The sequence below is a fragment of the Plutella xylostella genome, chromosome 5 (assembly GCF_932276165.1).
Source record: "Plutella xylostella chromosome 5, ilPluXylo3.1, whole genome shotgun sequence".
Taxonomy (NCBI): Eukaryota; Metazoa; Arthropoda; class Insecta; order Lepidoptera; family Plutellidae; genus Plutella; species Plutella xylostella.
In genome coordinates, this window is record NC_063985.1 from 3,991,652 (window position 1) to 4,018,913 (window position 27,262).

Sequence of the window (27,262 nt, forward strand, 5' to 3'; positions counted from 1 at the left end):
AGCAGGCGCTGTCGTAATGCGCCCCCACTAGTTTGGTTCCACCTTTAACCTAATCGGCTAATCTAAATCCATCGATTAAGGAGTTAAGAAGTTTTACGTTTAATTAAAAATATGTATCTTTATATTAAACGGTGTCGCCAATTTCCTGGCGGTTCAGCTGTGTGTATTTTTTTGGGTTTACGTAGTGCAAATCCGGAACTGAATCTGATACAACTGTGGGTTAGGTGGCGCAGGGGGTAGAGGGGCGGGGGTTGAAGTAATTAAAACTTCCGCGGCGGCCGGGAACCTCCGCGCTACGACTGTGGGCTAGGAACTCCGCGCTACAACCTTAGAAACTCCTGTAGGCTAGAAAATTCTTCGTAAGTAGTTATGTATTATTTTTAATAACTTCCTATTCATGGAATTAAATAAGCTTGTTAATCGTTATAAATCTTATTTGAATAATTAGTCAATCATCACGTCTCATCTCTGCTATGATTATGTTCGCTGCTTTTTGTTTTTATTGATTAGATAGATAGATAGAATACTCTTTATTTGCACACCAACAAAGAATCATAGGAATTACAAATTGCAACTTAATTAGGGTACAAAAGGCGGTCTTATCACTAAAAGTGATCTCTGCCAGACAACCTTTGGATGGAGGGAATCAGAGATAAGATTGGGTGTAGTGTACATGTTAAAAGGAAATGTAGATTCATTAATAAACTACAAACTAACTATAATATTACAAATATACTTACATAGAAGTACATACTATATTACATAATAATACATACCATATAACTATTATATAATATAATAATATATACACTATAAATATAATATACATAAAAATACATACACAATACTTAATCTTTTGGCGTGATATTAATTTTGTTTACCGATTGATTGTCAATATTCGTTGTTTTCTTGAAAGTAAAATGTACTTAGATATTTGATGACCAGGTTTTTTTACAGAAGGAAGTGTTTTTTTAATATTATAAAGTAATAAATCACGTCTACGCTAGTTTTCAAAGACTTCGTATCAAAGTCATCAAGGCAGCTACCGGAAAGGTACAAAAGACAATCTGATAAGGAAGTTCAATCGTAATTTATGATCCCATTATGATAAAGATCCAAATAATTTCCGGAAAATGTCGTATTGGTATATTTGATGGATGAAATCTTTGAAGAAGTATTTGCATGAAACTCTTGGCTTCATATAATACACTCTCGAGCAATGAAAAAGTTCCAGTGACAATAGCACCAAATTACTCCTAAACGGAAAAGGCTAGCCTAATGACGCCGTCTGCAATACTCAGCTACATGTAACAGTGCATCAGAATATTACCAATTAAAATCTAACGATATAATGTTCAAATTTTCTTAAAAATTGTGACATTTGGTGTTTTGTACATATTTCGGCTTTTTATGTGGCACTTTTTTACTGCTCTTGAGTTTACTCTGGAAATATGTAAAAACTCACACTAGGCTCTCTGGTTCTAACTCAGACAGCTGCGGCCGATCCAGCCATGAGCGTTTCCGTGTGCTTGGAGCGATCGCAATGAGATTAGGGTCGAACCCACTTATCCGAATCGCAGGCTCTGTAACTCAACTATCCGCAACGATCGGAGTGCCACTACGGGTTTGTAGCCAACCGCCATGGATTAGTGAGGGCCGACCATTGATGAGTTTTGTAAAATTGAGTGTGTTTATGTACACAACAAAGTATTCAAGATGTAATAAAATTTTAAAAGTGCTTGGGCTAAATGTTACAAAAAATAAGGCAAAAATATAAATTAGGTAAGTATATAACTATATTTCTATTTTATTGTGATTTATACGGCCCTCGGTGAGGGCACTTATAAAAGTTTATCCTGTATATTGAAGCTCCGCCACTGTATACTCGAAGAAAGCTCGACACGTGTTTCGTCTTACTGATCATTTAGTTCGTGAGGATCGAGCTTTGGATTATGACTGTATCTATGTACACTAATGCTTAGTATAATACCTGCTGCTCTTATCATTACTCATACTCGTCTCTCATATTTTGTACGTAAGTAAATCTATCATTATACAGCTTACGTTTTCTCTTAACCCACATAGGAACACGTAGTGTTTAGTAATAATGTGTCGCTTTTAGCAAAAACCGCAGCAACATAAACAACTTTATATACTGAAGTACATACATGTAACTAAACAAGGATATACAATATACATCCCTAGTACATGTAGATATATGTGTGCGTTGCGGTAACCAGCATGAGTGGCGGTGGCGTTGACATAACGCAATCAGCTTGATAATAATTACACATACATAGCGTTAAACTTAGTTTACTTATACAGGATGTTGCAAAAGTCGTATCGTAAGCCGAAAGGGGGTGACTCGGGGTCGTAGTACCTACATGAACTCAAGGAGCGCAGCAAAGAACAATGATGTACTGAAATTAATTTAAACAACAGCAAATAAACAACAGCAAATACAGTGCATGTTCCCCAACGTGCCGCCTTCAATAGACCGAATTAGTATTTTTCCACACTCCGCGCAGCTAACTTGGAGACAATAAACAATCAGTGGCTGTCGCAGCCGCCAGCTTCCAATATGGCGGTACATGAATAATGCCGGCTAACAATGTCACTGATTCAATTCCACCTGATTGTGCTGCGTTCAGATTAACCTGTCTCCCGGCGACTCTTGCTCACAGACGGAAGCAGCACCAGGAGGGTTTCTCTATACAGACGAAAAACGAACTAACGAGAGCTGACGTGCAATCACGTTTATAAAGTCGTGGCTCGGGCAGCAGCGCTCCGAAACTTCGTTTTTCGTCATATGGAGTGACCCCCCAGCAGAGAGGCACATTTATTGCAACCACAAAGAGGCTTAGTTAACGCAGCAGTGCTACGAAACTTCATGTTGCAAGAAGCAAGAGTAGCGCTCCTGTTATACGAGTTGCAATACGAAGCTTATAAACCTTAGTGAGAATCGGGGACAAGGCTACAGTGAATGTAGTGCAAGTCTGTTTAGTGCCGCTGCGACGACGGTTCACGGGATAGTAATAATCTGCGCGGAGACAGCGGATCACGTCGTCGGCTGCATAATGTCCTATTTGCATTCATTTGCTCATCACTCCATTCAGATCGGTAATGATTTCTATTATTCTCGTAGTTTAAGATGTTTTCCCTGAAATCGTGATGCAAAAAATATATTTGAATATCTAAGTTACGAATGCAAACCTGAAATTATTCTTGCCAATATAAATACAAGCTTATCATGCTATACTGTTATTGGTATAGGTTTAATTTCACTATACTTGAGCTTTCGTTGAGTATACGCTTTCTTTTAATAACACCAGAACTAATTAACGAATGAAACTTGAAGTTAACGAATTAGCAAATAATACGATGAAGAATTCTGAATAATATTAATCTTTAGGAATATAATAACGACTACCAATGATTATACTCAAGCAAAAAGGCGTGAAACCCATCATACCCAATCGATGGACAGATTAAGCTCAAGAAAATCTCATTCCCCGGGTGCCAGAATAATGTCATATCACACCACCGCCGCTGCAGCAGGCCATTGACCCCGCCCCCCTGCCCCCCGTCTCGGCATCCCGCCCACGCCCTACAAGAAATCTTCAACCAACATCCAGACGAAAACATCCTTTACAACTTCACTAATAAGAGTTATGCAAACGGAGACAGCTAGCAAGATAAGCTTGTCTCTAACATCGCCATTTAGGATGAGTAACTGAACGATGTTTATTAAAAAAATACAGTCTAGAGCTTGTTACAGAATAGGAGGACATAGAAAATAAGTCATCAAGCAGGACCTACCTATTACACTAAAAAGCTCAGAGTAAATTCAATACAACCCATTTCCACAGTGCGTGACCAGAAGCAGTTACGTTAATGCACAGTGACGAAACCAATGTTCAACGTAATGTCATACAATAGAACAGTTCACACTATAGATATATCATAGGTACAACCTAGCTTCACTTGCTTTATGTATTAACTGTTATTGTGGCTGTCAACGCAATAAATACATTATGATGTCCTCGTCATAGAAGTAATAAAACTGCTCGTACTCTGAGTAATTACTTCAGCAAAATAAAGTGGAAACATAGGTAAGTAGATTCATATTTTTATTATTTTTGAATGTTTTATCGGGCGAGGCTTAGACCTTCTTTTATCCTTCGGAACAACAGAATGAACTGAAATGATTCTTAGCCGACATGGTAGGTCGATTAGACCGACGAATCGTCGGTGATAGTGATAGACAGTTAGGTATAATCTTTATAACATTTATGCAGCGAATTATATTTATTATAAAATTAATAAAAAAAAAAACACGCACTCACGCCTTGTACTAATGTACTCCCTTGCGGGGTAGGCAGAGGTGCATTGCTGCACCCACTTTTCGCCAGAGTGTTATGTTAGTCCCAATGTAATAGGGGGCGGGCCTATTGCCATTTTACGGGCACATCCATGACCCGAGAACAAATATCTGTGTTTAAACAAATATCTGCCCCAGCCGGGAATCAAACCCGGGACCATCGGTTCAGTAGTCAGGTCACTAACCACTACGCCATTCGGTCGTATAAAATTAATAAATATGTTTTAATCCCGAAACTTCTGCTTGTTTTATCATATTCATAAATAAAAACACTCCAAAGCTCTTATAGTGTGTGCTGGTTAATAATGGTAGTTTTATGGTGAAACCGCACTTATGGGCTTAAGTATGTTTGCGTGATAAAGTCGAGAGTGGCGTGCTGCTTGCTAACGTCGTCAGACACGGATCGGGGGGCAGGTATGTGTCCTGAAATTTTGCGATTCAACAACTACGGTACTGTCGAGAAAATAAATGAAGAGTTTAATTTTTGTGTATTGTAAAAAAATCTTATTTTAGAGTGAAAAAAATTGTTTATGGACTTTTTAATACTGCCAATCAATATTACATATGTGCATTAATTGCCTTATTTATTTAAATGTATACCCATAGAAATAATTTGAATATGTTCTCTTCGTTATAGCTATATTAATGATTTGTAATGGCTGGGCTATTATCTGAAACAAGTGTCTGTACTAGCATTTATCTCTCAGCTGGTCAAAAGTTCAAACACGCTTCGTCAAAAATGTAAAAAAATATTTCTGCTCTAGATTAGAAAGATAGATTTTTCAAAACCCGTCGAACAAAAGTTGTTCAGAATGACCCCCTGAGTCACCCGCGTTCGGCTTCGTTCCTATACCCTTTTCACAACACCCTGTATATTTGGAAATCGTAACTCTATAGCACTTATCCAAGTGTCTGTACAGCTGAGTGGCTCCCGCACATATCTGCCCTATTTGCGGTTTTGTAAGCACGTCGGTTTGGACGTCCAACGCAGAGTGCATTCCACGCCCGAATATGGATATAGACCGTTGTAGCAGAGCCACGCGAAGTACCACCACCGCTTAATATTATTATAGTGAATAATCATAATTACTCAGGTACTATGATAGTTCGTTTGAATTTCAGAACTACAAATATGTCTATTTAATGTACGTACAAAATATACGTCCATAACTTTTGATTTCTATATGCAAACTTGGTGTCTCCTCATATGTGTTCATGAGATGTATGTGCGCAATGAAACTAGTTATCGGTTAAACAGCTGGTTTATTACTGAGGTATCGTTGACCTTACTCATACATACGTAAGTGGGAGTAGACATATACAACACTCCTCACACATTAATTTTTAAACCTAAAACAATAGAAAATACAGATTAATAAACAGTTACCTTAAAAATACTTCTTATAATCAATTATCTTTCGAGGTCTTAGTGATCGAGCGACTGAGGGCTCCACGTGAACTTCTTCGGTTTGAATCTCTGAACTTCCTTGTACCGGTTCCCGTCCGACTTCAGTCACTTGGTCATTTACCTCTCTTTGACAATCTTGTAACAAATTAGGGGGGTCATTATCTATGGCCTCCGACCACTGGTCATCCTCCTCCACCGGCACCGGAGCGGCAGGCTCGCAGCCGATCACAGCGGTGTCGAGGGGCTCGGGCCCCGGCTCTCCGGGAGCGTCTGTGCTGGACCCTGCTGGGGCTGGTGCGGGTGGAGCAGGCGGAACCTCGTAGTCGCTACTCTCATTTACATCCCGACTACGGCTTACACAATCCTCCGGTAATACACTACCCGTATATTTTATAAGCTGATCCAGATGACGAACACAATTTACATTGTACGCTTTAACAAATATTTCAAACATTCTTGATCCTATTTTATTCAAGATCGTACCCATTGTCCATAACTCCTTCCGGGACACGTACCAACGTACCCAGACCAGGTCCCCCGGATTAAATTGCCTATGTTTTCTAGGATCTTCTTCGTTAAACCTTTTATCATTACTCTTTTGTGGTAATACTAGGTCTAACCTTGACCTCAATTCGCGCCCTAACAATAATTTAGCGGGAGTTTTCCCTGTTACACAATGAACTGTGTTTCTATAATCGAAAAGAAATCCTAACAGCTTGTCTTCTATCATTCTACTTGACAAATTCTCATTCAATATACATTTGAGCATCTTTTTACAAGTTTTTACCGAATTTTCGGCCTGCCCATTGCTACAGGGATGGTAGATTGGCGAGGTCACATGCCTCATCCCGTTCAGTAAACAAAATTCATTGAATTGTACAGAGTTAATTTTTACATCATTATCCGATACGATTACTAGAGGCACACCAAATATTGAAAATAATAATTTTAACTTTGATATCAGTGCTTCAGTTGAAGTTCCATTATTCATCAGTATACACTCAAGCCACTTACTGTATGCATCTATAACGACAAGGTAGGTCCTTGCTCCGATAGACATATAATCTATATGCAAGCGATGCCAGGGCGCGGGTGGGCGCGGCCAGGGCGCGGGTGGCGCGCGCGGTGGGGCACTGCGCACGGCTGCGCAAGAGTCGCATGAACCTACCCACTTTTCTACATCAGAATCGACCCCCGGCCACCATAGCCTACTGCGACATAAACTCTTAGTTTTTACTATACCGAAATGCCCTGAATGTAATTCCTCTAGCATTTTATGACGGAACGAGGATGGTATAACTACTCTGTGGCCACGGAATAAACAGCCATCTTCGACTTCTAAGTCCGTTTTACAATTAAAATAAGGCTTTATTTGTGAACATACTATTTTTCTGGGCCAACCGTGTAACATATATTTGATTACCGTTTGCAGCACCTGATCATTTTTTGTAGCTACTTGTATGTCTTTAAATGTAACGGGTGCCACATTTGCATTTAAAAACTTTAGATATGACTTGTCATCCTCCTCTAAACTTTCTTCTGGAAGGCTAGTTTGTACTAGAGATGCCCGTGAAAAAAAATCCGCTACTAAGTTATTTGTGCTATTTATATATTGGATATTATAATTGTAGGCAGATAATATAATCGCGTACCTCTGTAAACGAGAAGCCGCCATCACAGAAACACCCGTTTTCTTGCCAAATATTGATAGTAGAGGACGGTGATCAGTTTTCAAAATAAAAGGCTCCGTGCGCCCGTATAAATATTGGTGAAACCGTTTGATTCCAAAAATAATAGCTGTGGCTTCCTTCTGAATCTGACTATAATTCTTTTCACTAGCCGTGAGTGACCGTGAAGCGAAAGCGAGCGGTCGCTCCGTCCCGTCTCCATAGCGTTGTGACAACACCGCACCTAGCCCCGTGGGGCTCGCGTCCACCGCCAGCACCAGCTGCGCTGACGGCTCCCAGTGCGCCAGTACGCGCTCCGACGCTAATTCACTCTTTACTTTGTCGAAGGCACTCTGTTGCCGCTCCGTCCACTGCCATGTTGCACCGTCGCGCAATAACTCATGAAGCGGACTTAGTAAAGATGAAGCACGCGGTATAAAACTACGATAGTAATTGACAACACCTAAGAATCGTTTTACTTCTGTCACATTTGTGGGACAAGGTGCTTTAACAATAGCTTCAGTTTTCTTAGGACACGTTCTTAAGCCGTTTTTGTCTATTACGTAACCAAGATAAGTTACGCTCTCCTGGAAAAAGGCACATTTGTTTTTTTGCAATTTAAGACCCGCATCATGCAACCTATTTAAAACCTCACGCAGTCTATTTAAATGTGTCTCCTTATTAGGGCCCGTCACCGCGATATCGTCTAACCAACATGTTACGCCTTCTATTCCTATCAAGAGCGATTCCATCGTTCGCTGGAAAATAGCGGGTGCGTTTGCCAACCCGTATACCAGCCTAGTATATTTAAATAAACCCTTCGATGTACTTATGGTTGTTAGTTCCTGGGACGCCTCTGACAGCTCAAATTGGTTGTAGGCGTTACTAAGGTCAATCTTAGTATAATGCTCCCCTCCCCTCAAGGTAGAAAATATTTCTTCTATACGCGGCATGGGATATTTTTCTATATTCAGATCTTTATTTAAAGTTACTGAAAAATCCCCAGCAATTTTTACCTTTCCGTCTTCTTTTAAGACTGGTACTATCGGCGTAGCGTACCTCGAATAATTAACGGGCACCAATATACCTAAACCAACCAAACGGTTTATTTCATCCTCCACTTTTTCTTTTAAAGCAAAAGGTACGGATCGCGGTTTATAAAATTTGGGCTCAGCCCCTACTTTCATTTTTAAATCGATTTTTAATTTATTATATCGCCCGAGTTCGTCCGACCATAGCCCGGGAAATTCGTTCAATAAATTAGATACTTCACTTAAGCACTGATTATCGATTGTTACACTATTATTTCCAACACACAAGTTAACTTTAAATTTTGCCATAAAATCACGCCCTAATAACGGTGGGCCGCCATTTTGAACCACATAAATTCTTAACGGTTCCGTTAATCCCAGATATGTTACATTACATATGAAATATCCTAGCGGCGTGATTTTGTGTCCATTATATAAACACATTTTTAAATTACAATCGTTTAGTTGTAGATCAGAAAAATACTTGTTATATAGTTTGTCAGAAACAATAGTTGTACCCGAGCCCGAATCTAACTCCATTGACAAATTAACATTATTTAAAGTCAACTTTAATATAATCGGGGCATAATGCACGTACCTTAGATTAAACACCTCGCATTCCTTGCACTCGTTTCCATCGGAAACCTCTGGCTCATCGACTTCCAGATTATGTAATTTTGAACGCACACTTTTATTTCCACATACTTTTTTTAAGTGGCCTTTCACACCACACACTTGGCAACGGTAATTTCGATACCGGCACTTGTTTTCACCGTGACTTTTTAGACCACAGATTAAGCAACGCACATCAGCTTCCTCTTGAGGCTTTGCGGAGGCGCCTTTGAAACGCGCACCCGCCCTCGCGAAGTGTAGCGGTTCCTGCTTCAGCTGCAAGGCCTGCAAACCCGCAGCCGCCAGCGCCGCTGCTCCCGCCGCGCCGCTCGCCTCGGCCCTGGCCTGGCGCGCGCACGCCGCCTGCTGCGCCACTTCTACTGCCTTCGCAAACGTGAGCGTGGTGGCGTCATGCTCGAACAGCCGGTCGCGCTCTGGCCCTGCACTCAGGCCGAGCACAAACCGGTCTACCAGCAGCATATCCAACGAGCTCCCGAAGTCACAGTAGACTGCCAAGCCCCGGAGACGCGCTGCCCATTCCTCGACGCTTTCCCCACTAGCTCGCTTTGCGTCATAGAACTTCGTTCTATCAGCAAAAGTACACCGCTTCGGTGTGAAGTGTTCGTTCAACTTCTTAACCAGGTCATCGTACGTTACCGACTCAAGCTCCGCTGGAAACACTAGATTCTTCGCGAGTCGGTACGAACCATCCGATAGGTGGGTTAGCAACACTGCGCACTTGTTTACATCTTTAATGTTATTTAACTTTAAAAACTGGTTTAAACGTCCATAAAATATAGGCCAGTCTTGTGAATTATGGTCAAAAACACTGATATTTCCTAGAAAATTAGCCATTTTTAAAATATCACAATTATGTGGGTACTTTGAAAGTTCGTCGCCAGTGAGATGTATGTGCGCAATGAAACTAGTTATCGGTTAAACAGCTGGTTTATTACTGAGGTATCGTTGACCTTACTCATACATACGTAAGTGGGAGTAGACATATACAACAGTTCACAATATTATACAAAATAACGTATACATCCACAGAAAAGAAATGACTGGATGTCATGATAAAAATTAATGAGCTTATAGTTAAAATAAAAATAAAAAGAAATAGTACAACCGCACTAAGGTAAAAACTTTTCTACCATTGAGGATTAGCTCATAGTACCTACTTATTTCAATTCAATTACGACTAAGTTAAATCCCTCAGTAGTATTATAACGTGGGTAAACTCGAGGTTACAGAACTTAGTTTCCAAAGGGTCAGTTTCACAAAGTCTACTTAAGTAATAAAGTTAGCGAATGTAAATGCCTGCACTACGGCGCTGGCCTTAGATTAACAAAATACCAACAAGATGATGTGTCACATAAAAAAGCTAAGAAAAAAACTATCCGCATTTTGTTCAGTGTCAAACCTTTTTAAGATCAACTTTATGACAACTACTGTACCAATTAATAAAATAAGGTCACAAATATTCTAACCGAACTAATTCAAAATAAAGAGGTCAGTGGTAGAACCAGGGTGTTATTTGCCGAGATGTTTCTTTTGCACTGACACTCCATCTTGTTCGTATATTGTTAATCTACGGCGCTGGCAGAACAATATTCGAGCACCGACCCGGTCCACCGGTGGGCCCGAGTGCATTGTTTGTTAGCGTTGACATTTGCATTACGAATTTATGCTCAAAAGTTTCGTACGCAAAAATATGGCAGCGCGCAGATTCCAATTTTGTATCCCTTTGTCGCGCGAATAGTTTATAGACTACGGCTTTAGACCAAAAATAGCAAAATCTTGTTAGACCTTTTTGTATAGACTACCTACATATTTACTTTGCCATAAAAAAAAACGTTGTTTGGGTGTTTATTCCGTCTTTGTACTATCCCAGTTATCCTAGATTAGGTAGCAAGTATCGAGATGCGAGAGTTCTTATCTCAAACCCATCAACTCAGACTACAAAAGCTAATGTCTACAAGGTTAATTGTAATTGTAAAAACTCATCAAATTGCACTGACACAAACATTACGAGCAACACAGCATTTAAAATGAAGTCACGCCTTTGTTCAAGATATCAAGCACTAGCAGCAAGATGGAGCAGCTCGGGTCTTAGTTCAACTTAATGCAGCACTTTACATTCGTGCACTTTATCACGACACCAACAACGAGTCCGCGTGATTTGTGAGCATTCCCGCCAACATTACAATTTAAACTTCATAACCGCTGTGAATTGTGTTCAACCTATACATACAATACAATACACCATCTATAATCTGCTTTCGTATTAAATATTACAGCCGTATCTCTTTTGACGTAGCGCTACGGGCTACGAACTGCTACGGCGTAGCCTTCGGCGTAGCAATGCCTAAGCTTTTTTTTCTCCTCCCTACAGCTCTCATAAGAGGTCTGAGTAACACTCCAAGTTATGAATTGGACACGCAAGACCTAGTGCGTTACCTAAGCGTCCCATTACAGCAGGCATCTTGGGCGAAGTGCTTAAGAATCATCGGTCTCTGTTGCGTCCACGGCTGGTCACGGGAGAGAGCGGGACGCCACTACGTCTCAAGACTGCGAATCAATAAAGTATATAAGTCGGGTGGTGCAGCCGGGATATAGGTCGCGTGCAGCCTCGCGCGATGGTATTTAATAACCTTTCTCTGAGACAGATATTACGAGATCCTTATGCGATTCTCTCAACTTCGACGCTATCGCGGAAACTTTGGTTATTGTAACTTGTTCGACAATGGGATGAGGTGGCGATGGATTTAAGTAGCTATCATGAAAATAAAGTTTAATAATTTTGTACAGTTAAGCTTTCGTATTTTCATAAATTTGAATTCCGTTTTAATTAAGACTTTGAAGCATGAATGTTTGGTAAAAAACTAAATGTGTATGATATGATGATAAACGGATGTATAGGTACAAAGTTGAGATGATACACACATAATTAGGTATATCTCTCAAATATTTTTTGCCATATTAATTGCATAGATCAAGTAATAAATTAGAGTGTTATAGGCCCATGGTGGTACATCCGTCACGAGGTGGTGAGTGTGCCTCCCCCCCCCCCCCCGGGCGTGTCAGGTTCTTGCCGCCGGCATGTGTCGGGCTGCAATTTGCTGATGGCGGCATTAAGGCTGTGGGGGACGTCGGACCTTGCAGCCAGGGCCGAGAGGTGCAGCTTTTAATATTTCGACGAATGGTTGGTGATAAAATGATACCCACCAATTTTATAAATTAATTTTTACTACTTAATGATTTTTTTTTAAATATGTTTTTTCCATGTTTTGTTTATTTTAGCTTCTGAAATAGAGTGTTTTTGAAAAAACATTGTCAAGTATATTGTTCAAATCATCGTTCTTGAACAAGCGCGCTACTTCATAAAATACATTTTTTTTTAATATAACCATATTCAAAATTATTTAAAAACGTTTCTTCTTCAGATTGACAATCTATATTACCAAATTTATATTTAAAAATAACAAACGATAATCTAAAATCCCATTATAACCGCGAAGTCCGCCCGGGTCCTAGCCAAGGCCCCTCCCCCTCCAACCCCCACCCCCCGTCGCCCGGAACTTGGCCGTGAGCCGCGCTGCAGCACGGACTCGCATCTTACGTGGCCGCCACATCGCGAGGCGCAAGCTACAGCGGTTAGAGGCTGGATTGATTTGCATTTAATAGTTGGAAAGGTTCAAGTTTGTTTGTTTGATTTGTTTAGAAAGAGAGATTTAGTTGGACATGTTTAAAAGAGATTAAAATACAAATAAATAAACTATGCTGCAAAGTAACTTCAGTTGCTACGGCAGCGTAGCATCGTAGTCAACGATCGTAGCGGCTACGGCGTAGAATCGTAGCCGCTACGCCGCCGTCGTAGCCATCTTGAAAAATCTTGACCAGAATGCTTCTGCATATTTGCATTCCAGATCAATTATATTATCGATAACATGTATGTACAGTTTATGATTGTAATAACTGAGAACTTGTACAAAGCGAAGCAAAACAATGATCGTGAGCTTATGCTTGAAATAAAGCTTGGTCTTGTTGAAAACCGCGCTTTTCCCGCCCATTGCTTGGGCCATACTTCCTTCAGCTGCAAGTGACGACATACTGGAACACGCCGACGCTCTTAAAATCAGCCGAACTTCTGTGTGCCCGCCGCATGCCGCGCCCGCCGACACCAGCATTACACGATGCTATGTTCCGCGTTATGGATATTGACGGTTCGATGTCTTTCTAAAGTAAACAAACGTAGGTATGTAAAACTGTCATTTGTCCACCCTCACAAAGTTTAGTAGTTAAATGCCTCAATCTTTCCTAGTAATATAATTAAAAAAATATGTGTAAAGATACTGAACCTTCTCGTTTTTCGATCATAATTGTGAAATATTTAATTACTTGAGAGAACAAAACATAGGGGCCCGTGAGCACACAAGGTCAGGCAGCGTCGCGAGCGGGCTCTGTTTACACGGACCTCTAATATTATTATGATTTATTGCTCAATCGATGCCCCCGCCCCCCCACGCCGCCTCACCCCCCGGCTCGTCTCACCGCCGCCTGCTACAGATTCTACCCAGTAATTTCAACACAATTTTGTTATCGCTTGCTCGCGTTCATAAAGGAATTCTAACTACGCTTCAACGTGCAAAGGAATCGGTAACTTTGATGTAAAGATAACTACGATAGTTTATAAGCTGCGGTGGCGGCGTCACGTCTAACATTAATTAAATACTGTAATTTTCCACATAAATTTTCAATCTAGATACGATTTTCCACTCGCGACGACAGGCTGTTATCTCGACAGACATTATGATTTATTGGACAAACAAACGCACATTGAAAACGAAATATCGGAGTGGCGAGTGACGCATCCCGCTAAATAATGAGTCTCTGTCGGGGCCGCCGACACATGCATATTTGCGCTAAACTATGTGCGGCGGTGCACATACCCCGCCCGGAATCTCTATCTTGCACAATATATAACGGGCACTTTGATAGCGTGAGGCGGAGACACTCGAGCCGAGTTAGGTAAATAAGCGGAGATGTTCTAGTCTCTATAGGGGCTTGAGCTCGTCCACAATGCATCAAATTGGGAGCGCAGCGTCAGAATGCAAATAAAGAGAAGGAGTGCATTCAGCAGATCCGGCGCCCCCCGCGCCCCTGCCCTGCCCCGCGCCCCGGACACTCCCGGGCGAGGCCATGCGCCACCTCCGAAACCTGAAATTTACATTACCTGCCTACGTATACACACTGCGTCCACAACCACCCGATTTAAATTAAACTTCTAGAATTGTATAACGCTCATGAATAAAACATTTTAAAATACCTTTACAATCGCATTTAAAATTGGCGAATGTTCTGTGTGGTCTGTATACAATACACCTATGTATGATACCTATAATATAATAAATTGGTACCTGCTCACGTCATAAATACATTTTCACGTGTAATATACGAAAAGCTTTTATTGCGATCAATAAGTTGCTACCTGAAGTAAGGCGACGCGATTTATTTCAAAGGATCATTTTGATGAAATGTTTTTTGATCACGATTCAAATGAAAAAAGCGGAGGAAAAGGTTTTTCGCTATTGAATAAACTCACGTTGATGGAATTACGTATTATTCTGGGTTCCGGAGTCAAGTCTAAAACATTCGTGTCTTCCGGTTAATTGATGCTGTAGCGTGGAGCGTAGGCCTTCATTAAAGCGGCGGCGGCGGCAAAAAATACTTCCCCGGATAGAGCGGGGAGTTCGGACAAAAACCCCAAATGACATTCCGGAGGTGGTCCGGATCGAATAATTACGCCGCGGTTTATGCTCCAACTTGCCTTTCACACTCCAAACATCGTTTCCTCAAAACTTTCCGTCAACTTCTTGCTTCGTGTTCGTTAAGCACTCGAACACAGCTATATAAGTTTTGAAGCATTTCTTTGCCAACTCTCTAGGTTCAGCTTGACAACAATGAGTTTAGCGATAGCTGTGTGTAGGCAATCTCGCCAGTTTCCGATTCGAAAGAATTTCAATATCTGCGGGGGGTTGGCAAGCGGCGCGGGGCGCGGGGGGTGGTCGCAGCTCTCGGATATGTTAATGCAGTGAGACGTCGCCCGATGTCGCCGCAATATCGCGACACTTCGCAACTGGGTCGCCGGGAAACTTCCACCCACATTGTCTTTTATTTCGAGCCAGCAAACGATTTAGCATCCGTCAAAAGTTCGTCCCGTGAATGGTAACTGCCATTATCTGAGGCGCGGATACAGATTTTCGCCGATATGACTGCGGCGAGGCGGAGTTTTAGTTATGGAACTATGTCACACACAACTTGGCAATCTAACTCGTACTTTCTGTTACTATTTTGCATTTGTTTTTTTTTTGTAGTCCATGCGGTCGTACTTAGACTTCGAAGTCGATGTATTCGAAAAATTATACAATGGGGGACAGACTCTTTGTACGCGACTCCAACTTGCACAAACATAACTGTTAATTGTAATTCTTTACTTTTTTAATTCATCTTCCGTAGTATGTAAGTACGTTATGTTAACTTTAATCGCACATGATCATGACGACGCGACGAAATGGTCATCAGTAAAGTTTTTTTCCAAGTATCTTCTTATTTATATAAGTAAGTACATACTTATGTGTGTGGCAACGGACCGCAGCGGACTGTCCAAATTAAAAATGCTGAAACCCCTTTCATCTTTACCGACTAGCCGGACGCGCCGCAGAACTGCCGACAACGTGGGTTTTATAAAGCCGTTTAATCATTTAGCCCGGAGTTGCTACCTTAAATATGTATGTAAGTATATCTTTGTTGTAAAGTAAGTGTATGCATGTAATTCTAAGTACCTGAATATGTTCGAATTCATCAAATTTGTGATTCAGAAGTTAGAAAGTAATGAGAAATGTAGAGCTAACCTAAATCGCTCTCATAAATATTTTAATGCAAACCTGCATATTTATCATTCATGCAATACCTTAAATAAGTATGTGCCAATTTTCACCCGAACGCGGACGAAAAGAGATTTCTACCCATTCAAGCTGAACGAGTGTAAAGCTTCAGGAAAGACTCCGGCAATTGTTAGTTTCTTCTCAAAAGTATTCCTCCTTACAATTTCCTTTTCTTTCATCGCTGGAGTCCTACAATAAAGGAGGGCGTACTAAATGCATCATTGTATCTCTCGAGATAAGGGCCCTCGTTCGTACACTTGTAACATAGACAGCTATTCTTTTTGCAACGTTATTTTTTCCCGCACGATTTGTTTCTCCCTCTCTTTCTCTATCTTACAAACAAAGACTCCTTGCTCACTGTTCCACTGAGCTCGCGATTAACATTTCGTGATGAAAAATCGTGTTTTTGTTTTACATCCCTTTGAGTTGTAGTCCAAACGGCACCCGCTTTAATATCATGATAAAGAGGAAGATATTTTAATTAGCAATATTCTTGGCTGCTTTTATTACAGTTAATTCTGTTAGACAAATGTACTTTGTAATAAACAAGGTGATACTACTAGAATAACTCTGTTTTATTTAAGAGTTATTAAACGATACAGAAATTGTGTACTTCAAAGAAGTTTCTGAAAAATAAATTGAATGCTGTAGCTTAAAACCGCTGGAGTTTATAAAAAAATATCTTACATATACTTATAAATACATAATATGTGTCTGGATCTATGCAAAATTTGAACAAGAGCTGTTCTATGAAGGCCTTTTCTAGAATATAGTGCGATTTGTGACTCACCATGACGGCGTTCATCTTGAAGTCCATGTGGTTCTTGACCTCGGCCGCCAGCTCGCGCACCAGCAGCAGCCCGTCCTTGCGCGCCACCTCCACGTTGTACTCGTGGAACTTCTGCAAGGAATTTTAATATAAAATAAGATAATTTTATGTGCATGTTGTTGGTACTCCAAAGTAAATAAATAAATAAATAAGAAACATCCTACAGGTCATCGAAGTAGAAAAAAAGACGGATCTCGCTAACTAAACACTGAGGCACGACAATATCGGCGACATAAGAGTGTTTGGGTGCGTAGGTGCGATTTAATTGGTTAATGGCGGCGAACTGACTTACTTTGAGTTTGAAATTTGAATGTGTGTGTGTCGGGCTCGTCGTAACAATGAAATCGACTTTCTTTGGGTGTCTCAGTTTTTATTTAGCGAGCATCCTTCCGCCTAGGTATTTACAACACCATACGGCTCATTAAGGCTAAGGGTGCATTACGTATGCGGACAATATTTCAAAGCAAATGGAGTAGTGCTAGTAATATCTGCGTAGAGCAGCCCGACTGAAATTTATTGCTTTCCCGAGCACAGATAAACATTGGCAGGCGTGTAGCGCGCGCATAATTTGCGAAAATGACAACAATCGTGTCGCATTCGCGCTACATTACGTGCTGAGTTATTGGAGCCAACATGGCGGCGGGATGCGGCCGAGACCTGTCAAATTTAAAAATGGAACGAACACATCCGGAATTTGGCGGATGCCGGCTGCCAAATTATTGTTATTCGGCGGGAGTGCGCTGCTCCTACTGCATTGTTATTGAATTTTGAATCGTACTGCGAGCGCCACCTTTGTTGTGCTATCAAATATAACGTGAAATATAACAGTTTTAACAACTATTTTTACTGGCGCTCGGATCCTTTTGTTATAGTAAAATGATAGCCCGAGGCGATGGAAATGCAAACCTGTTAACTTTTACTGGGGGTGGTCGAGACCGGAAGTCGCGGGATATTAAATATAGAACAAGGAAATAAAGTAAACGCCCAAGTGAAGCTTATAGAGGAAGGTTTTAGGAGGTATTTGTTTCGGGGAAACAGCTGCCACTCAGTCAAACTTCGTTAAAGGTACGTCCAACCGCGGATAAAAAATGAGGTCTGATGGAGATAACGGAGAGGCGACAGTGGCGCCCCCTGCACCCAAGGCCCGGCCTCGTCTTGTCGACACTTCTCGCGTCCGGCTCCCGCACTATGCCCGATTAATCAATACTGGCAGTGCTGCTGAGAGCAGATAATTATGCTTAGGAATAACACCATTTTATATCTAAATATTTTGCTCTTACTGACAAAGTGAATTTTTAAAAATTACTACACCCATGAGCTAAAACGTACACCCTATACTCTTGTCCAAAACTGAATTCGCCGTCCAGCCCATCAATAAAACTGCGGACCTGCATTATAAGGGTTGGAACGGGTCATGCAAAACAGACCGTGATATATTAGGTAAAGATTGACTGATGTAAAATGGCCCGCATAATAGACTTTTTATTTCACTTGGCATTTTTTATGAATCACCCACACATCGTATTAAAACTTATGTTGTGTCATAAAACAAGTGATTTTTTTTTTTAAAACTAAGTAAATACGTTACGCCGTTTAATCACGTATTGGCATAGGCCTACTACACACTTATGGTGTGTGTTGTTTTAGCGGCTAAAGTTAGCAATCACACGCAACTAAACCGTTCTAATCAGCCATCGTTGGCAAGTTGTTGCATAATGAAATGAAATATTGGAGGCACCGCTGCCCCGCGGGACACATTGGCTAACAAGGATCCTAAATTCAATTAAGCCAGTTAATTTAATCCGCTTTGTATGTCAACAACGAGCCACCAGCCCCTAGATTAATCCCCGAACATTTTTCAGCGACCACTTCTTGTAAATTGCCTCACCGAGTTTCTTACTTGGAAGAAGTTCTTCATAGTAGAAGCCGCCGCTATTACGTTTTTGTTATGGGATTTCTATAAAATGACAAAGTATTTTTTTATAATTTTGTTTTAACCAGCCAGTAACAAACTATTCAGACAGAAGATACTGTTGTAACAAAGGTTCATTAGGTTGATTTCCACATTCATACTCGTATATATAATTATACGCGCACTGAGTATTTTATAAAAGAGAACTCGAGTCAGATGGAAAAAAATATGTAACAACAGAGTTCTAATTTAACACAGTCTGAATAATGACGTTAGTGTCGAGTGCTAACAAGCTGTATACGTTTTATTTATATGCAGGTTTCCCTACGACGTCCCACAGTTCTTTCTTCTTTTCTCTCTATTTCTTGTCCGTGTCCAGAAACAGGCTTTACCACTCGTATTTACGCGTTTGGCACAAGAGAAGTCCATTTTAGAGCAAAAAACCGTAGCGAAGGGGTTGAGGGCGGGCGGGCGGCGCGGGCGGGGGCGGCGGATCGTATTGGTTCTTTATGTTTTGATGTTTACGGCTCTCATTTATTAACTTTATCAGGTGCTGCTTTAAACGTATATTGAGGTTCGATGATGGCTTCACTGATATTATTTTACGGTGAATCGGTTTTTATTTTCACGCTGCGTGGCGTTTATATGTCTACGGGTGATTGGTTGGTGAAATTGCATTACTCACTATATATTTTGTAACTTTTTATATATAATATGAGAACGGATAAAATACTTTACTCTCAAGGAATGTGGAAAAGGGCGTATGTGTAGTATATGTAAGCTACTAAAATATTATGTATTTTATAGTGTAACGTAGCGGCCTTAGGGTGGAGTGCAACAGAAGAGCGTCACATTTTATTTTTTATTTTTTATTAATTTATAATTTTGGTGTACCTAATCGGCATAATCATTCATATGACCAATAATAATACATTACCAGGATTACAAACTAATAATGTTATCGTGTTGCTAAATTTAGCCACACTATAAAATACAGTGAAGCCCCACAATTAGAATTCCACCCACATGTGCCCACTGTGGTCAGGACTGGACTCCAGCATCAGGTGTTTACCAAAATCTGCAATTAGCTATCAAAAATAACTGTCCTGTGCGGGTGGACAGAGCCGTCCCGAACATAACTTACTATCGGGTTGTGTTGCCGAATACACATATTCTATAACCAGTATAACCGATATTGTTACAAGAACAGTAATGCTTACTGTGCTCACAGATATATTTTTTAACCAGTATAACCGATATTGTTACAAGAACAGTAATGCTTACTGTGCTCACAGATATATTTTTTTAAACAAGTAATTATCATCTAATGAAAACTTTTGACCGCGAGCTTTAAAAGTTCGATTTAGTTTATCCCGATTACCCGGTTTTTTTTTCTTTCAAGAGACATCTGAGCATCATCAGAACGGTCCAGCCGCTCATGCGTGATACCGTGACCATAGTAACTCAGAATTCATTTTTATATTATGTTTGAATTCGGTGATAAAAGTTAATTCACCCTCTTCTAATTAATAACTGTGTATTGAAGGCTGCCTGGGCGGCGGCGGGGTAAGGGGCAGTAACTATAGTAGTATAGGTACCTAAGTACTACCTACTACACTGTGCCGATCGCTAATATTAAACAAGTTTCTGATACGAAAGTTTCTCTTGCGAAACATTATATTACTTTCTAAGGCGACTGTGGCTGAATTTTGATTGCTAGACACGGTAATAGGTTGGTTTGATTGTCCTTGAAACTGTTAGAAGTATTTATAGATTTTGTTACATCTCAAACCCTACGAAAAAATCGGGGTGTTATAGAATAGTTTGTCGAGTGCTTTTATATGGCGGGCTAAGGGCGGATTCGGCCAACGTCGAGTAAATTTTACTCTCGAGTAAAGTACCAGTTACTCGCGAGTAAGCAGGATTTTGCATTCTACCAAACCTGAAACCAAGATAACTAGCTTATCCCAAGAATAAAATGTTATACCGCCAAAATTGACCGTGTAACGAGCTTATCCGAGAGTAATTTTGTAATGGCGGCAGCACATCAGCTGATTAGAAAACCGTCATAATGACATATAAACACATCTGTCAAAACATAAACAAAAGTACGTTAAAAGGCAAAGTCTCAGAATAACAACAGCGAATAAAATATTAAAACATAAACAATTTCATACTTTTGTAATCCATTCAAACTAAGTTGGCATGTCATTTCTATTGCATGCTTTGAAACGCAGCTATTTTTATTTTAGTTGCATTACAGTTTCGTTCCTCGTTCATTCAATTTAATCATGGTATAACTTGGTAGAATGCAAATGTACTTATCCTAGATATTTACTCGCGTATAATTTTAATTCCGGTATAGTTATTCTCGTGTAACGTGATGTTTGGACGAATCCACCCTAAAGCTGATTATAAATGTATAAGTTTTGTTTTAGTTCTTACATAATTACTTATTTTGCAATATAAAACTTAAAAATAGTCCTCATATCCCATCAATTAATCCCATTGACAAAAGAATAAAGAGGACTTGGCATAAAAATCGGTACTTAAAAATATATCGTCGTCTCTTTTTAACTTATTGGTGTTATCGTACGTAAAAAAGGACAACAGTAGTTTTGTCTTTGCCTAAAATTACAACATTGCGATCGGTCGCCATGTTGATTGACCAAGATTGACATCCAAACACAAGGTACTTCAGCTGTCAAACAATTTGTTTGGTTACATTTTTCAAGAAAAAAGCCGCCATTTTAATTGACACCAAAGTTTAGGTAAGCGCATTTTTTTCGTTGATATGGCATGTCCTCTCTTTATTCTTTTGTCAATGATTAATCCCCACCCAAATGTCTCAGTCCCTGTAGCACAGAGCGCTAATAAGACGTGACAAAAGTTCTCCGTCGCGCTCACTCATGATTTTCCCTTCACACCACCTTAGGCCCACTAATCATTCAAAACAGCTTCTAAAAACTGTGAGAAAATTCCGGCTTAAAATTGCAAAAACGCCGGGTGTTGGGGTGCATGTTCCTTTCAGTGAAGGTGTGATGCGGAGGCGGCCGAGCGCGCGCGGCCGGCATAGACCCACTGCACCCCACACCCCCTCGCAGGCTCCACTACACGAGCCACAAAGAAAACAAACCCGCTACGAAAATGGCCACCAACTTGTGAAGTGCTGAAGTCATATTTTAAAATAATGTTAAAAGATAGCGTTTACAAGTACTTAATAAAGTATGAAAAATATTTATTTCTTTGTTCTTATTGTAAACGGTTATTACGATGGTTTTGTAAAAGGCACATGTAAAGTTATCTCGTGTACCTAAGTTCAAGCCCTGAAAGCAAAGCTGAAAACTCGCTTTAAATTTTCTAGACAAAGGTAACGTGGTATTGGGTAAGTTTTCTAATATAAAATTCAATATTTTCAGTTTCAGCAATAACGTTCAGATATGTTGCTTGTTTATTTATTTTGTAAATAGTAAGTAAGTACTTAATGTTACATACTAAATTTTTTATATGTTTTAAAAGGTTTTTTTTTTTATTGTACAAGAACATTATAATTTGCCTTTTAGACTAGTGCTTTATTTACTCGTTAAAAACTATTGATTTCAAACTGCGATTCTTGCAAGTATAGTAACAAAGATAATAAATTATTATTTCACGCAACACACTTTCCGATAAACCGCTTCAGCGTATACATACGAAAAGGAGAACCAAAAGGTTACGTTACATGTCATTACACTCTCTCAGTAAGTAGACAGCGAGGAACGTAGGCACTGTAGGGGGGAAATTGCCTAGTACTGAAAAGTTATGCTTCCTAAGACACGTAGCGGGGGCAATAAGGCTTCAGGGCTAATGTAGGGTATGTGAGGCACGCATCGTCGCCCCGCGCGGGGTCACGTCAGATCACGGCCTGTCACGTGCTCAACTTTAATAAATTTCACAACTTACGTCACATCGCAGAAGGTGTGGAATGCTCTAGAAAGTTCTGGTGCCAACTTATAAGATCAAACTTCAAATGTGAGGAGGAGGGGTAAAAGCGTAGGTAGAAATTAGTATTGTACCGCTTTCATAGGTTTCAGTCTGCTGATCAAACTAACAATATTCAATGCTAGTTAATACAAACCGCATACTTTTGATTTTCAAATATTTGCTTTTCTTTTCAGCAAAAAGATGTATAATCTAGAAACGTAGTTAAAGATGACAGAAAAAGTACTTACATTTTGAATTTGATTCATCTTCGTAAAATGCCTCCCAAACTCCCACAGGTCAACGCCAAACTTTAGCGCCCAATTTTTCACTCTGAAAAAAAATCATCATTTAGAACACGGTTACAGAAAATATTGTTATACCTAGGTTTTTAAAGTAAAGATATACAATTCCATACCTAGGTATCTATTACTAATATTGCAATGTTACTAATTCCGCAATAAATAAGCAAGAAAGAACCCGCCCGTCGAGCCGCGGACTCGGGCTGATTCAACTTAAATAAAAGAACAATTATTTTTAAATAAAACCCTCCCGAAGGGATGCCCTCGCACTCGGAAGTTTTTTTCTAAATATTTCTCATAATTCTGTCACAGCGAAGTAAATGTGATTTGGGAAGAAGGTTTGGCATTTTTTCCAGTTCGCCGGCCACCCTTATTTCATCTGAACGTGCTCCTCAAGGTATAATGTCAAACGGGAATGTAAAAAAAGATTACATTTGAGAGGAAGAATTTTATTGAATGTTGTTTGCGGCATATTGGTGATTAGCCTAGTCCCGCGTTCCCTCCCTTGCATCGAGGGGAGAGGGAGAGCGGCGCACTTCACCTGAATAAGGGAGAGGTGAGAGGTGTCGGGGTGATAGCCCCTATTCAGAGATGGAAGATAAGAAAGAGTATTGGAAAATAATCGTGTTGGTAGTTTCCTTTTTGCCCTAGCGCTTGCATTTTTCACACACATAAAGAAACGCGACCGTTATTCCGAAGTGAACATTTGAAAAATCGTTTTATACTACTGTACTACTATATTGTACTGATAAATATAGTGGTTAGGTATGACTAGTAAAAAAAACCATTGCCCCAACGTTTAAATGTAGGAAATTTTGTCCAATTTCCTCACAAGAATTCCCTTTTATTTAATTCGAGTTATTTCACAATGTCCTCATTAGCAATCAGGAATGTTCCGCGGATGTTCTTGTTGAAGTTCGGTCCTGGTTGCTCTGAGGGCCTACTCCGGTTTCACGATAACGAAGCGTTTTGTCATAAAGTAGTGTTGAAGCCTTTTGGTATAATAATAGTGTCCTATTTATGTATAGAAATAAATAAGAATATCTATATTATGATATCTACCTTTCCACTTTCGCGATTGTATGCTTTATCAGAATATACCCAAAAAAATAGAAGTTCTATCTCCAGGATATATTAAGAATAACTCTATCGCCATTTCATTATTATATAACAACTACGGAAACTAGCATTATTTATAAGATAATGTCTAAAATATCGTTTTAACAAGTGAAACCGGAGTAGGGCCCCGCTAGAGCGACCCGTCGGTCCACAAGTGTGGACCGGCCCGTGCCGCTAGTATTGGCTCTAAAAGGCTAAGTTTCCAGAATTATAGAGGCACACAAGTTACAGCAACAATTTATTAATTTGGTGCACAGGTTTATGTTATGAAGCTATAACCTTGCAGGTATTTCGCTTCTTAATAGTGATTAGAAATAGTTGTGTAATTACTTAGCTGCATATATTGCCAACGACTAACCGTAAAAGTCGCCGTATCGCTACTGAATCTACCATACTTACCACACCACCACTTTTTTTGTTTTCTATTTTCAACAGGGTTCAATTTTAAAGTGAAGTGAGGCGCGTTGGTATCTGATATTATTTAAAATGTTTCTTTCAGAGGACGCCGGCAGGTGGCCACAGCGGCCGCCGCCAAATAACGATACGCCCTTCAGAACAACGACTTTCTCAAACTTTCCATGACTATTTCACTTGGAGATATCAATTTTAACAAAGAATAAGATAAGCATTATATAAAAATTGCAAAGTTTTCCTCATGACTTGGCTTTTGAAACTATTTTCCTGGCGACATACATAATCGGATTATCCCAAAAAACGTATAAAAGATACATGATACCCATTTCAGGGGTGGTTTAGGCAGGGAAATAGGCTTAGCACTGCAAGAATCTGCTTAAAATATCTTGTTACTGTAATCGGTTTAACTCGACAGTCGCGGGCCCGGAGGGCGAACTTGAGCGACGAAAAACGACTGGTAATTTTTGCACGGCTCTCCGTTTGTACACGTTTAAAACTACGCTACGGCTCTAAATTTAAGATAAGTGGTGACAAATTAAATTGCAAATGCCTTTAAAATTACTGCGAAATGTTATAAAAGAGAGAGAAGCCTTGCGTTACACTTCATAGAGGTAGTAATCTGTTCGTACAACAGCTAGGTCCTAAATACTCGTGCTTAAATTGTGAGTAGCCAAATATGTTTCGAGGTACTAAGTTGTTAATTTTATACAAGTGGTGTGGCGTGGTCCGTTATAAAAATAATCATAGTGCAAAGTTTTCGGAAGCCGCCCGAACAACTCGAAAGCTACACCCCATAACTCCGCGGCCAATTAAACATTCATAGGTGAAGGTAATCGTTTAATTACGACGGTGGTACTAAGATATCTCGTCGATAAGGGTTGTTTTATTAATCACAATCGTGGCGGGAGTAGACGGGCCGACAGACGTGGTCGCCTTACGTAAGGCCGTAGTACGGAGCCGCCCGCCCCGCGCCGCGCCCCGCCCCGCCCCGCCCGCCCCCGCTCTAGATCAATACCGAACCCGGCGCCTTTGGCATGTGCCCCTCGTATCGCCGGCAAATATTTACGTTGTGGAAACAGATCATAAGTTTCATTTACCTGTTTGTTTAAACGGAATGGAAAAAGATGATTTTAATTGGCTCCAGGTCGTTCTGTTATGACTCAATTTATTTATTGCTGTTCCTTTTAGTGTAGATGTGCGGCCGTTTCAGTCGGTGCGGAAGTAGTTGTGTAGAGGCCTATAGTTAGTAGAGTTTTATAGTTTTGCGTTAGAGTTGTGCGGATACGGCGCCAAGCCACGACGCTTTCTTTATAAAAGATCTTCCGGCTTCATCACAATATTCACAATATCTTATGAGTATATTAAGTATAGCGTCTTAAGAAATAATACGAACATTGCATTCTAATTAAATTAATATTTATCACAATACAGTAAGAAAGAACGAAAACAGGATCCTTTTTCAAATAAAACAAGCGTATAATTAATAGTAATGCGTTTTACGTGTTGTTGCGTCCCTGTGTAATGAAGAGAGGGTTGGGTATTTTTTATTTATTGGCCCCGAACAACCTTTTAACCTGGATGACCTTGTAGCGCCCTTCGACACAGATTAATAAGTGAATGTACTCTATCTGTGTGTAGATTCTTGAAAGTAATTATGTTGAATATTAGTTTCTTTTACTTTGTGTTGTGTTAGAGTATAATAATTATGACTTTTGTAGAAGACGTTTTTGGAGCTTTTCTGATAAAAAATATGTATCTACCTATAATAAGCGCTGCTCTACTTACCTACTGCTAACTATGTATATTTATTTATTATAGCATTTTAATAACGTCATCGTTATCGTCGTCATTTTTTTTTACAAATTTTGAATAGTTACAAAAAGCTATGTAATTTAATCTTGCAGTGAGAAGCTATTTAGCATACACATCATTTCTAAACAGAGTAATTTATGTCAGTAAAAAATTGAATAAAATATTGCATCACTTTTATGTCTTTTTTTCAAATATTAAGTTTTATAGAAGTGAAGTCCTGTCTGCACAGTGCACCCTGCCGATGCCGCTCCGACACAAGACACGCTCGAGAGTGTGTCGGGAAATTCTACTTTTAAAAGGAATTAAACTCCGAGAAATTTTAGAACTGAAGCTGTGAGGAATATGAGGATGAAAAGAAGTAAATAAACTTAGGTTTGTAAGTATAAGTTCTGCAGTCGTATGTGATAGATGCAGCTTTTAACAAGGACGCAGCTAGAAATTGAAAATTGCATTCTATTGTGCTCTTTGTAGGAGTGTTATGCTAGCACCTGTCCTCTGGCTAGTTTGAATAGAATCTTGTTGCATGTGTAGGTAGGTATACCCAGGTCTAAACTACTTGCTTTAGAATAGACAAAATGAGGATGAATCGCTAGACATAAAACTTTATAGACGTTTTAAAACTTTGTCTTATAAATAGTTATAATAATAAATATAGCAGTAACATAAAAATAATGTTATACATACGAGTAATAAACCGTATGTTATAATAAGTAGTTCTTAGGAAAGAAAACAGCACGCGATTAAATATTTTTTTTAATTTACTTTTCCCAAATAAAGTTTTGCTACGCGCTACGCCGTAGCCCGTAGCGCTTGCAGTACCTGTACTTGTACCTAGTCCAAAACTAATATTAATCCAAAATTTTCTATAAAA

The 27,262-nt window shown here is 39.8% G+C and overlaps 1 protein-coding gene across 1 annotated transcript in view; it reads right to left on the reverse strand.

Moving 5' to 3' along the window:
* The window catches only part of LOC105397547 (voltage-dependent calcium channel subunit alpha-2/delta-3), a 56,527-nt gene that overhangs the window by 24,633 nt on the left and 4,632 nt on the right, over positions 1-27,262 (reverse strand). The window contains exons 2-3 of the mRNA XM_048633280.1: positions 22,996-23,077; positions 16,834-16,944 (exon numbers count right to left, since the gene is read on the reverse strand). Coding sequence (XP_048489237.1) covers positions 16,834-16,944; positions 22,996-23,077 — 193 coding nt within the window. The remainder of the gene's footprint in view (positions 1-16,833; positions 16,945-22,995; positions 23,078-27,262) is intronic.